Source organism: Hemitrygon akajei, chromosome 9, assembly GCF_048418815.1.
Source record: "Hemitrygon akajei chromosome 9, sHemAka1.3, whole genome shotgun sequence".
Taxonomy (NCBI): domain Eukaryota; kingdom Metazoa; phylum Chordata; class Chondrichthyes; order Myliobatiformes; family Dasyatidae; genus Hemitrygon; species Hemitrygon akajei.
In genome coordinates, this window is record NC_133132.1 from 149,206,155 (window position 1) to 149,222,221 (window position 16,067).

At 39.9% G+C, this 16,067-nt stretch overlaps 1 protein-coding gene across 1 annotated transcript in view; it reads left to right on the forward strand.

Moving 5' to 3' along the window:
* LOC140733772 (adhesion G-protein coupled receptor F1-like) overlaps positions 1–14,938 on the forward strand; it is a 37,082-nt gene extending 22,144 nt beyond the window's left edge. Inside the window, exons 7-10 of the mRNA XM_073057525.1 lie at positions 6,646–8,022; positions 11,585–11,626; positions 11,715–11,771; positions 14,858–14,938. Coding sequence (XP_072913626.1) covers positions 6,646–8,022; positions 11,585–11,626; positions 11,715–11,771; positions 14,858–14,938 — 1,557 coding nt within the window. The remainder of the gene's footprint in view (positions 1–6,645; positions 8,023–11,584; positions 11,627–11,714; positions 11,772–14,857) is intronic.
* The last annotated feature ends 1,129 nt before the right edge of the window (positions 14,939–16,067 follow it).

Genomic DNA, 16,067 nt, shown 5'->3' on the forward strand with positions numbered 1-16,067 from the left:
ATGTTTTTGAGCGAGAGAATATTTATTAATTAACTCTTCAAAGGTCATCAATCGACCATCACAAAATTAATCTGTAAAAGAACGGATCCCTTTATTTTTCCATAGGTGAAAAATGGGATCGGTTATTGAAGGTTTAAATAAAAAGTTTCGATATAGAAAACTAGACAACTTAAATTGTTTAAAATTAAAAATATTGTGAAACTGAAACTAAATCTGTAAGGACTGTAAAGATTTAAATTTGGAATTTTAGAGAGTTGTAGAGGTAATGGAGCTCCTAATATTGAAGTTAAATGAAATTATTTAACAACTTGTAGTTCCAAATCAACCCATAGTGGACTTTGGCTCTTGTCGAGTCAATATAGCCAAAAACATAATTGTTTGATATTAGCAGCCCAATAATACAGTCTTAAATTAGGAAGTGCAAGTCCACCATCTTTTTTTAGATTTTTGTAAATGATACTTAATAATTCTTGGTCTTTTATTGTTCCAAATAAAGGAAGAAATAAGAGAGTCAGTTTGATCAAAAAATTTTTTAGTTAAAAAGATTGGTATATTTTGGAAAATATATAAAAATCTAGGTAAAATCATCATTTTCACAGCATGGATATGGCCTATTAAAGAGAGAGTAAATGGATTCCATCTAGAAAATAATTGTTCCATGGAGTCCATTAAAGGAACTATATTAGCTTTATAAAGATCTTTATATTTTTTAGTAATTATAATACCTAAATATTTAAAAGTATTAAGAATTCTAAAAAGAATATCATTATATATAAAAACAGGGGCATTTAATGGGAACAATTCACTTTTATTCAAGTTAAGTTTATATCCTGAAAATTTACCAAAGTTTTTTAGTGTTTCCAAAAGATTAGGAATTGATTCCTCAGGATTCGAAATAAACACCAAAAGATTATCTGCATAAAGAGAAATCTTATGCATGGTTCCATTCATAGAGATACCATGAATATTTTTAGCTTCACATAGTGTTGTAGCCAAAGGCTCCAATACAAGATTAAATAATAAAGGGCTTAATGGACATCCCTGTCTAGTACCACGAGATAATGTAGAAAAGGGGACCTGAAATTATTAGTAATGACCGTGGCAATAGGATTCTTATAAATCATTTGAATACACCTATTAAAATTATTACCAAAACCAAATTTTTCTAATACTTTAAACAAATATGGCCACTCAACTCTATCAAATGCCTTTTCTGCATAAAGAGATAACACATTGAGGTTGCTTAGATATTGGTGAATATATAATATTCATCAATCTCTGAACATTAGAGAAAGAGTAACGGCCTTTAATACAGCCCGTTTGATCCATAGAGATGATTTTAGTTAAAATATTTTCCAAGCGGTTAGCCATTACCTTAGAGAGAATTTTTGCATCCACATTTAATAGTGAAATAGGTCTATATGATGAACATTCAGTAGGATCTTTATCTTTCTTAAGGATGAAGGAAATAGATGCTTCATAAAAGGAAGAAGGTAAACTACCCTTCTCAAAGGATTCATGAAATATTTCCAAACGATACGGAACAAGTGATCTTTCAAAATTTTGTAAAATCCTACCGAATAACCATCGAGTTCAGGAGCTTTATCTGATTGCATTAATAAAATAGCTTTCTGAATTTCATGTTCAGTAATTGGAGCATCAAACATCTGTTGATCTTCAGCAGAAATTTGAGGAAATTTAATCTTATGTAAAAAAAAGCCTTCATTTTGGAGGAATCTGCAGGAAATTGAGATTTATAAAGATCAGAATAAAAATCTTGAAAAATATTATTAATGCCTTCATTGTTACTTGCTATATCTCCATTATTTTTACAAATCTTTAAACTTTGCCTTTTAGCTCTAGCTGCTCTTAATTGGGAGGCTAAGAGCTTATTATTTTTAATCCTCAAAAATATAAAATTGACTTTTCAATTTAAGGAAATATCCTTCAATAGGATATGTTAATAATAAATTATATTGTGATTGTAATTCTGCTCTTCTTTTAAATGAAACAACATTTGGAGAGATTGCATTAATGCTATCTAATTCTTTAATTTGTTTAGAGATTTTATCTAATTCTATTCTTGTTTGTTTCTTCAGTTTAGCTATATACAAAATAATCTGACCACGTAAATAGGCTTTTAATGTATCCCAAATTACTAACTTTGAGACATTTCCTGTATTATTAAAGAGAAAAAAACTCTTTTATCTGAGTTTCAATAAACTCAACAAATTCTGAACTTTGTAACAAGTGTTCTGGAAAATGCCAAAATGGTCAGGTTGAAGCAACATCTTTCAGTTCAAATATTAGATTTAAAGGAGCATGATCAGAGATAGCAATTGCATCATACTCACATTTCTGAACATTAAACAGAAGTCGAGGGTCAACTATAAAATAGTCGATTCTCAAATATACATTATGAACATGTGAGTAAAAAGAGTATTCTCTATTGCTAGGATGCATATGCCTTCATACATCAATTAGACCATAATCAATTAAGAAGGAATTAATAAGTGATGCAGAACGATTAGGGAGTTGATGTTTGGGTGATGACTTATCCATTAAAGAACTTAAACAAGTATTAAAATCACCACCCATTAATAACATGTATTCATTTAAATCAGGTAACAGAGCAAAGACAGCTTTAAAAAAAGAGGGATCATCTACATTTGGTCCATAAATATTAGCCAAAACAGTTTTCCTATGATAAATTAATCCTTTAACAATCAAAAATCTACCATTAATATCGGCTATAATGTCCTCCTGATTAAAAGGGATATTAGAATCAATAAAAATAGAAACACCTCTATTTTTACTCTGAGAGTTTGCATGAAACTGAGGACCCCTCCAAGATTTAAAAAATCGTTTCTCATCACATAACCTGATATGCGTCTCTTGAGCAAAGATTATATCAGGTCGGAATCAGTTAATAATTTTATATGTTTTCTTACGCTTAATAGGATGATTCCAACCACGGACATTCCAGCTTAAAACATTTAACTGTTTAGATATCATCATGAGACTTTGAACCTAAAAAGAGTAGTTAGATGCATGACAGGATAAGATAATCGAAAATGGCGGCGATGAACAACAATAATAATAATAATTTGCGTATGCTCTGGGATTTCATAATGGGGATAAAAAAAGAAAAAAAAACCTACCCAAACTAAAAAGCCCAGAAATAAGTCAATATCAATCGACGCAATCCCCAAGAAAAGCAAAGAAGTGTTAATAAACTCCACCTACCTAAATAATAAAAAAAATGAAAAAAGTAATCTCTGTCTCATTCGACCGAACATAAAACTCATTACAGACAACATGAATCTCAATATAATTAAATTGGAAGGAACAGTTTTTTTTGTAGAACAAAACGACCTTCAATTTTGAAAGTAACCTTCATAATATTAGATAAGGGAAGAAAAACACATCCAAAACAATTCTTGAAATATTTGCACAAAAGAAAAACAATCGCCATCTTTAAATTATCCATTCTATCTTTAGCCTTAATTTGGCAGGGTATTGTAATGATGGAAAGAGCTTTTTCGATACGGTAATCTCATAATTGAAGTGAATGCAGCACGCTTAACAATTTCAAGTGGAAAACCCTCAGAAAAGCAAATCTCCTAACCTTGAAAATGAAACCACCTTTGTTTTCTTGCAAGCTTAATAATGTGGTCTTTATCTCTAAAACGGAGAAAACGCACAACAGTATGCCTGTTTTTACCTTCATCCAAAAGTTTTAAAGCACCGGTTCTGTGAGCCACTTCAATCTCCGGCAGTTGCGAACAAACCTCCGGAAATAAAGACTGAAACATTTTAGCAAAATAATCCAGTGTGTCGGCAGATTCTGATTTCTCTTTTAATCCAACAATTCGAATATTATTCCGACGTGACCGAGCTTCCAGATCCACAAATTGTTGTTGAGCCTTTTCCAAACGAGAAGAAAGGTCAGCTGCATTTCGATTAACTTCTTTAAGATCGAGGCTCAAAGAGTCAATTTTTTCTCAAATTTCTCTTTTAGTTGAGTTACTTCAGTGCCGAAACTGCTGATCTGAGACTCTAATCTCTTCACCCAAGAGGGTTCTTCCGAGAACTCGTCAGCCTTTTTAGACTTTCCATTAGCTGGGTCCGGATTTCGCCTGGTGCCCTTTAAAATAGCCATAATTATAAATGTTGCTCTACAGATCCAACTGAGTAAAGTTGAAATTTCAAAGCTTAAGTCGGAGAAGGGAGAGATTAAAGGCAGACAGAAAGCGGCTGTGTCTTACATGTCCGTGAGTGGGAGGAGGAGTCGAGGCATAAATTACCAGCTCTGTTCATTTGGCAATGGTGTCAGATACTGGAGTTACATTTGTGTTTGTGAATGGCCTTGAAAGTGATGTTTATCATCATGGTGAGTACATTTGTTAACAATTTTGAAATTTCTTTACTTGAAGTGTTCACTGTGATGGGAGAATAGGTTAAAAGTCATATTGCTTAAAAACAATACACCTTGATGGTCCCAGCAGAGAATGCAGCTTTCAAATTAGATGAACTATGTGCACTTCACCTCCATGAGTAATCCAGAGAACCACTGGCAGAATAAACAGGATATTGAATGATATTTATAGTACCATTAAGTACTTGTCAAGAAATATAAGTTCTGAATAGATTTTTGGGACACCTTGCATAATTTTTGTCCCTTTAAATGGTTAAAGGTACAAAAGTATGGTTAACATTTGAAAAAAAAAGGGTAACTCATAACACAGAACAATTTACAGGTTCGGGACAGTCAATTAGCCTTTCCAGAAGGAAGAGGAGGAAACTGCTCATTTTGCAGAGCAGCTGAAATGTTTTGCTGGCTTGGGTTGTCCCTCTGCAAGCCTTCAAAGAGAAAGTGCAAAAATTCTTGACAGAGGCAAAAATTATATTGTAAAAAAGTGGGTGCTTCCAGTACACATTTTCTGGAGTGGATTTGCCACGGATGACCATGGAGGCTAAGGCATTGGGTATATTTAAAGCAGAGATTGATAAGTTCTTGATTAGTATCAGTGTCAAAGGTTAAAGCAAAGAAGGCAGTAGAATGGTGTTGAGGAGGATAATAAATCAGCCATGGAGTGGAGCAGACCTGTTGTGCCAAATGGCTTAATTCTGCTCATATCACTTATAAACTTAAAGTCATAGGGTCATAGAAAAGCACAGTACAGAAGCAGGCTCTTCAGCCCATCAGCCCTGTGCTGAACCATTTAAACTGCCTGTTCCCATTGACCTGCACCCGGACCATAGGCCTCCATGTACCTATCCATGCAAATGGAATGTTGGCCTTCACTGCTAGAGGGATTGAATTTAAGAGCAGGGAGGTTATGCTGCAACTGTACAGGGAACTGGTGAGGCCGCATCTGGAGTATCGCATGCAGTTCTGGTCTCCTTACTTCAAGCAGGATATACTGGCTTTGGAGGTGGTGCAGAGGAGGTTCACCAGGTTGATTCCAGAGATGCAGGGGTTAGACAATGAGGAGAGGTTGAGTCGCCTGGGACTGTACTTGCTAGAACTCAGAAGGATGAGAGGAGATCTTATAGAAACATATAAGATTATGAAAAGGATAGATAAGATAGAGGCAGGGAAGTTGTTTCCACCTGCAGGTGAGACTAGAACTAGGGGACATAGCCTCAAGAATCAGGGGAGTGGATTTAGGATGGAGATGAGGAGGAATTGCTTTTCCCAAAGAGCGGTGAATCTGTGGAATTATCTGCCCAGTGAAGCAGCAGATAGATTTTTACACAGTAGGAGAATTAAGGGTTATGGGGAAAAGGCAAGTAGGAGGAGATGAGTCCATAATCAGATCAGCCATGATCTTATTGATTAGCGGAGCAGATCGATGGGCCAGATGGCCTACTCCTGCTCTTATTTCTTATGTGCCTATCCAAATTTCTATTAAATGGTGAAATTGAACTCGTATTCACCACCTGAACTGGAGCTTGTTCCGTACTCTCATGACCCTCTGAGTGAAGAAGTTTCCATTCATGTTCCTCTTAAACTTTTCATCATTTACACTTAACCCTTGACCTCTGGTTGTAGTTCCACTCTACCTCAGTGGGAAAAACCTGCTTGCATTTACCCTATCTATTCCCCTCATCATTCTGTATACTTCTGTCAAATCTCCTTTTAATCTTTTATGTTCTAAGGAATAAAGTTCAAATCTATTGAAATTTTACTTATAACTCAGGTCCTTCAGATCCAGCAACATCACTATAGATTTTCTTTGTACTCATTCAACCTTATTTACATCTTTCCTGCAGGTAGGTTACCAAAACTCTCCATAATGCTACAAATTAGGCCTCACCAATGTGCTATACAACTTCAACATAACATCCCATTTCCAGTATAGGTGTGTTATAATTATCCAAGGATGTGGGGGAAGAAATTTTACCATAATTTTCTTCTAGCTTTACTAGCCCTGGCTTTTTCTGGTTCAGTATCTCTAAAGATATTTTGTGGTTGGTTGGATGTTGCTGGGGGCTGAGTGAAGTCAACCTATTTCAGTCATTTCTTGAATGCTTTGCATGTTCAAGTCTTTATATTTGTCCTTTTTCTATTTCAAAATTATGTGAATTGCTGAGAATTACATTTGATCGATTAATAAAGCATTCTTTTGTGTTTTTCAGAATTTCTTGGAAACTGTAAACTCCGTGATTTCTAGTAAATCAATAAAAGCCTGGAGTATTCTCTCCAGCACGAGAAATGAAACTATCAGTTCTAAATTATTACAGTCAGTGGAGACATTTAGTAGTCGTCTCAACCTGACGAATAACACTTTAGATATTAAAAAGGAGAACCTACAGCTCAGAGCTACTAAAATTGACAGCCGTGAAACAAAAAGCTCCTTTAATGTAACCTTCCATAATTTTAGCACTGAAGGCTTCACCAATTTATCTACTAATATATTCATTCCCACTGATGAACTTGAAAAGTTGGTAAACAAGGTAGTTGTCACAATTGGATATCCAACATTGATTGATATTTTACCCGGCAATGCAAACTTCGAAGGAGATTTCTCAATTAATGGTCTTGTTGTGACAATAACATTAAGTGATAAGAAACCAATTAAAACTAAGATGAACTTCTCAACGAGAAACCCTACACTTGATTTTAACTCTGCCCAATGTGCATTTTGGGATTTTAGTTGTAATGGTACATGGAATAATGATGGCTGTACGCCGGATCTTGATGAAGAAAACGTCATTTGTAATTGTGAGCATTTAACATCCTTTTGCATTTTAATGTCTGCTAAGACAGAGGAGAACAGTATTTTGAATTTTATAACCCAAATTGGAGTTGCCGTTTCTCTAGCAAGCTTAATAATAACCATCATTATAGAAGCAGTGGTATGGAAGCACGTGACCAAGAGTAAAACATCACATATTCGCCACGTGGCAATTCTGAACATTGCTATCAACTTGCTGATAGCAGATGTATGGTTTATCATGGCAGACTCTGTAAAACAAGATACAGGAGCTTGTGTGGCTGCAACCTTTTTCATTCATGTTTTCTACCTCGCCTTATTCTTTTGGATGTTCACCCTTGGCATTCTACTTGTGTACCACCTGGTTTTCCTATTCCACGATTTCAGCAAATCTGTTTTGATGGGCATCTCATTTGGCATCGGCTATCTGTGTCCAATAATAATTTCAGCCATTACAATCGGAGTTACCTATCCACAGGACAGTTACATAAGAAAAGATGCCTGTTGGCTCAGTTGGAGGGAAAAATATCCGCTACTTGCTTTTGTTATACCGGCTTTGTCTATCGTCGCAAGCAACGTTATTGTCCTAGTTGTGGTCATATTCAAGCTCCTACGACCAACAATTGGAGACAGGCCCAGGAGCCATAATGAGGAGAAGGATACAATAAAACCGATTGTGAGGAGCATTGCAGTGCTAACCCCAATCCTTGGACTCACGTGGGCATTTGGAATACCAACCTTTATGGAGGACTCCCATATTGCTTTCCATTATATATTTACAATTCTCAATGCATTTCAGGTATGTATTAAAAAAGATTTATGACATTTGATGTATAACGGCATAGTTATAATTATGTACTAGATTTTATGTAAAGCAATCAAGAGCAACTAAATATATTCTAGTGGTTCAGTTCAACAGGTGATTTCATTAAAGTCTGCACAACATTTTCTATGTGACAGTAACTAAAGTCCAACACATGGATGTGTCCTGCAGAGTAGGGATCATGGAAAATTTTGTTTTTTGACAACCCATTCGCCATGACAGTGAAATAGAATATCACTGAAGTTGCTTGATCTGAGTGCTTGCAGCACTTTGTTTTTTATTTCAGATTTCCAGCATCTGCAGTTTTCTTGATTTCCGTGTCACTACTCCATGGGGCGCTTCTCTGAATTGCAATTTCAACATTGTCAGCGCATCTCAACATGCATCATGGGGAAGCACTGCCATACTTCTAAGGGATAACCACAATTGTAGTGAAGACAAAGAACAATAGGTAATAGTTAATCAAACCACTGAGGCACTTCAAGGTTAAATAAGTGACACAAATCTCAATCCAAAAATGGCAGCTGGAAAATTTAAATTTAATAATAGTGAATCTGAGGAATAAGCTCATACCCTAAACATTGGGTTATGGTAAAAAAAAACTGATTCACTGTTGTCCTCTGGGGAGGGAATCTTTTTGTTTATATTGGCAAACACAAAGTACACGCCAAGACCCTTTGTCAGGACTGAAGAAGAATGGGGCAGGGGCACCATAAAGAAGGTGGGGGGAGGGTGGAAGGTGCCAGGTGGAAAACCAGTCAGAGGAAAGATCAAGGGGTGGGGGAGGGGAGGCAGGGAGGGGATAGGCAGGACAGGTGAAGAAGGAATCGAAGAGGAAAGCACTATGGGTAGTAGAAGGCGGCAGAATCATGAGAGAGGTGATAGGCAGCTAGAAGAGGAGACAGAGTGAAAGTGGGATGGGGGAAGAGAGAGGGAGGGAATTACCAGAAGTTGGAGAATTCGATGTTCATACCAAGGGGTTGGAGACTACCCAGACGGTATATGAGGTGTTGCTCCTCCAACCTGAGTTTGGCCTCATCATGGCAGTAGAGGAGGCCATGTGTGGACATATCTGAATGGGAATGTGAAACAGAGTTGAAGTGGGTGGTAAACGGGAGATCCTGTCTGTCGTTGTAGACGGAGCGGAGGTGCTTGACGAAGCGGTCCCCCAATCTGCGTCGGGTCTCGCCGATGTAGAGGAGGCCGCACCAGGAGCACCGAATGCAATATATTACACCAACAGACTCACAAGTGAAGTGTTGCCTCCCCTGGAAGGACTGTTTGGGGCCCTGAATGGTGGTAAGAGAGGATGTGTAGGGACAGATGTAACACTTGCGCTTGCAGGGATAAGCACCGGGTGGGAGATCTGTGAGGAGGGACGTGTGGACCAGGCAGTCACGGAGGGAACGATCACTGTGAAAAGCAGAGAGGGGTAGAGAGGGAAAGATGTCCTTAGTGGTGGGGCCCTGTTGAAGGATGGCGGAAGTTGCGGAGGATAATATACTGGATCCGGAGGCTGGTGGGGTGGTAGGTGAGGACAAGGGGAACACGGTCCCTGTTGTGGTGACGGGGTGAGGGCTGAAGTGCGGGAAGTGGAGGAGATGCGGGTAAGGGCATCGTTGATGATGGCAGAAAGGAAACCACAATTCTTAAAGAAAGAAGCAATTTGGGATGTCCTGGAATGGAAAGCCTCATCCTGGGAACAGATCGGCGGAGACGGAGGAACTGGGAATAGGGAAGAGCATTTTTACATTTGGCAGGGTGTGAAGAGGTATAATCAAGGTAGTTATGGGAGTCAGTGGGTTTATAGAAGATGTCAGGATTGGACATCCATGGTGAAAATGAAGTGGTCAGGACCAGGGAACTGGAAGTTATTGAAGAGGTGGAGGGCATGGGATGTAAGTAGGGAGGGACTGAACTATGGGTGACAAAATGGAGTCCAGATAGGCAGATACAAGTTCGGTGGGGCAGGAGCAGGCCGAAACTATGGGTCTACCGGGTGAGTCAGGCTTATGAATCTTGGGGAGGAGGTAAAACCGAGCAGTGCGGGGTGTGGGAATTATGAGTTTTTGGGCTGAGGATGGAAGATCTCCGGAGTTGATAAGGGCAGTGATGGTACGGGAGACAATGGTTTGATGTTTCTTGGTGGGGTCCTGTTCCAGGGGTAAGTAAGAGGAGGTGTTAGAGAGCTGCCGTTTGACCTCAGTGAGGTAGAGGTCCGTCCGCCAGACTAAGACTACTAAGGCACCACCTTTGTCTGCGGGTTTGATGGAGAGGATAGAGCGGAGAGAGTGGAGAGCAGTGCATTCAGAGGGAGTAGGTTGGAATATAAGAGAGAAGTGGTGAAGTTGAGACGGTTGATGTCTCAGCGATAGTTGGAGATGAAAAGATCGAGTGCAGGTAGAAGGCCCGGTGGGGGTGTCCAGGAGGAGGAAGAGGGTTGAAGACGGGAGAATGTCCATACCTGGCCTCCTCTACTGCCATGATGAGGCCAAACTCAGGTTGGAGGAGCAACACTGATGCACCATCAATAACTCTGAGACGTGAGGCGAGATATCGGCTTTTATTGACTGGAAGAAAGAACAAGCAGTAGTTGACTACCATACTACATCCTGGAGACTGAGGGCAGGGCTCAGGCCTCAATCACCTTTATACCGGGGTCAGTGGGAGGAGCCACAGGAGCAGTCAGCAGGGGGGTTGTGTCCAGACAGGTATATGTAGTTCGCCACAAACACCTCATATACCGTCTGGGTAGTCTCCAGCCCCTTGGTATGAACATCGAATTCTCCAACTTCTGGTAATTCCCTGCCTCTCCCTTCCCCCATCCCACTTTCACTCTGTCTCCTCTTCTAGCTGCCTATCACTTCTCTCATGATTCTGCCTTCTTCTACTACCCACAGTGCTTTCCCCTAAGATTCCTTCTTCACCTCTCCTGCCTATCCCCTCCCTACTTCCCCTCCCCCATCCCTTGATCTTTCCTCTGATTGGTTTTCCACCCTCCCCCCACCTTCTTTATGGGGCCCCTGCCCCATCCTTCTTCAGTCCTGACGAAGGGTCTCCGCCCGAAACGTTGACCGCTCATTTCAACGGATGCTGCCCGACCTGCTGAGTTCATCCAGCTTGTTTGTACGTGTTTATATTGGTAATTGGTTAATTATTGTCACATGTCCTGAGATGCAGTAAAAAGTCTTGTCTGCTCACCATCCATGTAGATCATTTCGTACACAATACATTGAGGTAGTACAAAGGAAAGAAATCAGAATGTAGAAAATAAGGTATCATAATGACAGTGAAAGAGCAGTACTTTCTTACTTACCTACTGCCTGTTACACCACTGAGTTTTTGGGCAGCGATGAAGGTCCTCAATCTCTGTCTATATAAAAGCATTCTTCATTGCTCTTTCTGTAACTTGTTTTTTGGCCAGTCAGGGTTGATAGACCTGAGCTGGACCACCAAAGCTAAAATGGAATGTTACAAAATGTTTGAAAGGCTTTACGGATCTACTTGTTAGCTTCTGAAACTTATTTTTCGTTTCTAGGGTTTCTTTATTTTGGTTGTCGGAACATGCATGGATAAGAAGGTGAGCTTCCGCTGTTATCTTCACCAGTTTTCCTGCAATTTGTTTTGTAGCGAACCTAAAATGATGTTTTATTCTTTTGCTAAAACAGGTGCGAGAGGCTCTATTGAAGAAGTTCTCATTGACCGGAGTTTCTTCCCAATCAAGGGTAAGGCAGTTAAAATAACACAGAGAGAGAGAGAGAGAGAGAGAGAGCGAGACACACACACACACACACACACACACACACACACAGAGCAGATGCTGAACAGGTATGTTTAGGGATTTAGAGAAATGTGGGTAAATGTGAGGTCAGAAAGATGAGTTTGGTATTGGTTTCTCATGGAAACTGGAGAATTAGAGACATCAAGACACCTGATGGTCCTCGGGACAGGGCTCAGCCAGCACAAACTTTCTGTGCTAATGAGAATGTAGACAGCAAGAAAAAAGGACAGTGTCAGGAGTCTGAGTGATGGAGATAGAAAAGGAAGAAAGAATTGTACAAGATGATAAGTGTTTCTAAGGCAGAGAGTTGTGGAGGAAGGGTCACCCACCCACCACACCAACTCCACCTTCACCATCAACAATCACTGAGTATGTTAACGATGTGTGACAAAGTGTAATATGGTGAATGCATCTCTCCATGAATAGTCCAATTTCAGTTCATGTGCACACTTCTCAAAAATCAAAATAAAATCATGTCACGTTTGTTATTCAAACCATACGTGGATCCAGCCGAATGAGACAGCATTCCTCTGTGTTAAGGTGAAGAAACAGACACATGCAATCAAAATAACGAGCAGAGAAAAGAAGTACAAAGTCATATAAGTAAACACATTTTTAGTCCAAGTCAATGAGTGACAAAGTCCAGAAATTGATGGTTCCTGGCAGTACAGCCTGGAATTCCACCAACCCAACACTGGAGGGCAGCACTGACAGCTGGACACCACACTGCAATGCAAGCTTGAGGATTGAACCCTCGTCCTTGCTACAACTGTGGTGACATTGCTGCCTCAATGCCTGTCTGACCACCGATCAAAGGAACTAGGCCTGTGGCAATCAATGTCCAATAGGGTCTTGTGATCACAAAAGAAATTCCAAGACAGTCACTTATGGTTTCACTACACACCGCCTTCACGCCAACTTGAAAGCACCAAGTATGGAGGCTTCAAGCAGCAGGCAGCAGCATAGTCTGCACCCAGGTCAGCTCTTCTGAACAGAATCCGGCTTCCTCTGCATCCAGATGACACGACTCGGCTCCCTGGGCTTGGTGGCCTGACTCAATTCCCTCGGCCCGACACACCTTCCTCAGTCCAACAAGCCTGGCTCAACAACATCCCAGGCAGCTATTCCGAACAATAAGCAGCTCACTGATGTGACAGACCAGCTGTATATAGTGATTGCGGTCAAGAATAGTCTTACTATGTATTAAAACACATTTAACAAGGAAAAAAGCAGCTTTGGTTGGTCTCCAAGTGGCTGCTGCATGTTTACACACCCCCATCTTATCGGAAGAAACCCTACCAAAGGCTAAGACAAGGAAACATGAACCAATCCTCCTAGAGGAATCAAAAATGGAAAGAGTGAGCAATTTCAAGTTCCTGGGTGTCAGTATCTTTGAGGATCTAACCTGGTCCCAATATATCAATCCAGTTTCAAGAAGGCAAGACAGTGGCTAAATTTCATCAGGAATTTAAGATAAGGTTTGTCACCTAAAACACTCAAAAAACTTCTAGAGATGTACTGTGGAGCGCATTCTGACATGCTGCATTACCGTCTGATATGGGGCAGTGGGGGCATGTGGAAATACTGCACAGGATCAAAAGAAGCTACAGAAAGTTGTAAAACAAGTCAGCTCCATCATGGATACTAGCCTCTGTAGTATCCTAGATATTTCCAAGAGCGGTCCCTCAGAAAGCCGGCCTCCATTATTAAGGACCTCATCACCCACGACATGTCCCTTTCTCAATGTTACTGTCAGGAAGGAGGTACAAAAATCTGAAGGCACGCACTCAGCAATTCAGGAACAGCTTCTACCCCTCTGCCATTTGATTTCTAAATGGGCATGAAACCCATGAACATGACTTCACTTTTTTATTTCTGTTTTTGCACTACTATTCTTTATTTAACTATTTAATATACATAGATGTACTTATTCTAATGCATTTATCTATTGCTATATTTATAATGTATTACATTGTACTGCTGCTGCTAAGTTAGTAAATTTCACAACATATGCCAGTGATATTAAACCCAATTCTGATTCAGATTCTTCATCTGAGTTGTGGAGAAATAGTGAGGAAAAGGTGGAATCAACATTGGCTTTTCAGGGCATATATAACAATATGAAAATGGAATGAAAGAGGTAGCTGAAGAGATTGTGGAGGCATAAATAATGACCCTTCAAGAATCACATGGTGTTGGAGGACTAGAAAATTGCAAATATTGCTCCACTCTAAGAAGAGAGAGAGGCAGAAGAAAGGAAATTATACACCGGCTGCCACGACTTCTGTGGTTGGGAAGATGTTGGAGTCCATTAGTAGGACAAGGTTTCAGGGTACTTGCTGGCAAGTGATAAGATAGGCTGAAGCCAGCATGGTTTCCCTAAGGGGAAATCTTGCCAGATAAATCTATTGGAACTCTTTGAGGAAGTAACAGGCAGATTGATAAAGGAGAGTCAGCAGATGTTGTTTACTTGGATTTTCAGAAAGTTTTGGACAAGGTGCCACATATGAGTCTGCTTAATAAGAAAAGAGCCTGTGGTATTACCACAGTATCTATGGGTGCCTTTTCTAGTTAGCTGCTATTGACTAGTAGCATTCCACAGAAGTCGGTGTTGGGACTGCTTCTTTTCACATTATATGTTAATGAACTGGATGACAGAATTGATGGCTTTGTGGCCCTTCGAGCCATGCTACCCAGCAACCCCCAATTTAATGTCAGCCTAATGTGGACAATTCACAACGAACAATTAACCAACCAACTAATACGTCTTTGGATTGTGGGAGGAAACTGGAGCACCTGGAGGAACCCACAAGGTCACGGGGAGGACATACAAACTCCTTAGAGACAGAGATGGGAATTGGACACAGGTTACTAGTACTGTATTTTGTTAGCTAACCACTATGCTAATTGAATGACCCCAAGTGGGAACATCATTTCCAGTGAGAGAATTTTATGGAGTTCTAAATTGCATTTTTTTGTTATTGCTGATGTAATTGACTGATTAAGATTTCTATTGCTCTACTGTTTTAGCAGTTTTCTGTAAAAGCAGAAAAGCTTCGGTTAAAGGAGCCATGTTGTTCAATGAAGGAATGTTCTGTCAACCAATCATGATTGTGGGATAAGGCCATAAGACATAAGAGTAGAATTAGGCCATTCAGCCATTCAGCTCCAATCACCATTCCATTATGGCTGATTCTGGATCCCACTCAACTCCATACACCTGCCTTCTCACCACATCCTTTGAAGCCAAGACTGATCAGGAAACTTTCAACTTCTGCCTTAAATATACCCACAGACTTGGCTTCCACTGTAGTCCGTGGCAGAGCATTCCACAGATTCACTAGTCTCGTGATTCTTGAAAGATCATGACCAATGCAACTATTATCTCTTCAGCAATGCCACTCAGGACTCTGGGATGTAGTCCATCTGGTCCAGGTGACTTCTCCACGTTAAAACCTTTTAGTTTGCCTAGTAGGTTTTCCTTTGTAATAGCAATGGTGCTCACTCCTGCTCCCTGACACTCACGGACCTCTGGTATACAGCAAGTTTCTTCACACAGTGAAGACAGCTGCCAAGTACTTAAGTTCATCTGTCATTTCTTTGTTCCCCAATAATACCTGACCAGCATCATTTTCCAATGGTCTCACATCAACTCCCACTACCCTTTTACTCTTTATATAACAGAAAAAAATAGTATCCTGCTTTATATTATCAGCTAGTTTGCCCTCATACTTCATCTTTTCCTTTCTTATAGCTTTTTTAGTTGCCTTTCGTTGGATTTTAAAAGCTTCCCAATAATCCAACTTTCCATTCACTTTTGCTACCTAAGATCTGGGTTATTACACAACACCCAATATAGGATAGCCTTTCCACTAGTAGGCTCAAGCACAAGTTGCTCTAAAAAGCCATCTCAGAGGCATTCAACAAATTCCCTCTCTTGTGATCTGACACCAACCTGATTTTCCTAAACACCTTGCATATTCAAGTCCCCCATTTCAATTGTGACATTCTCCTTATTACAAGCCATCTCTAGCTCCCTTTCCAATTTTAACCTCACATCTGGACTACTATTTGGAGGCCTATATATGACTCCACTAATGTTTTTTTCACTTTTGAAGTTTCTTGATTCCACCCACAGATTCAACATTCTCTGACCCTATGTCACCTCTTTCTAAGGATGTAATTCCATCTTTTACCAACAGAGCCACACCCCACCTATGCCTACTGCCTGTCCTTTCAA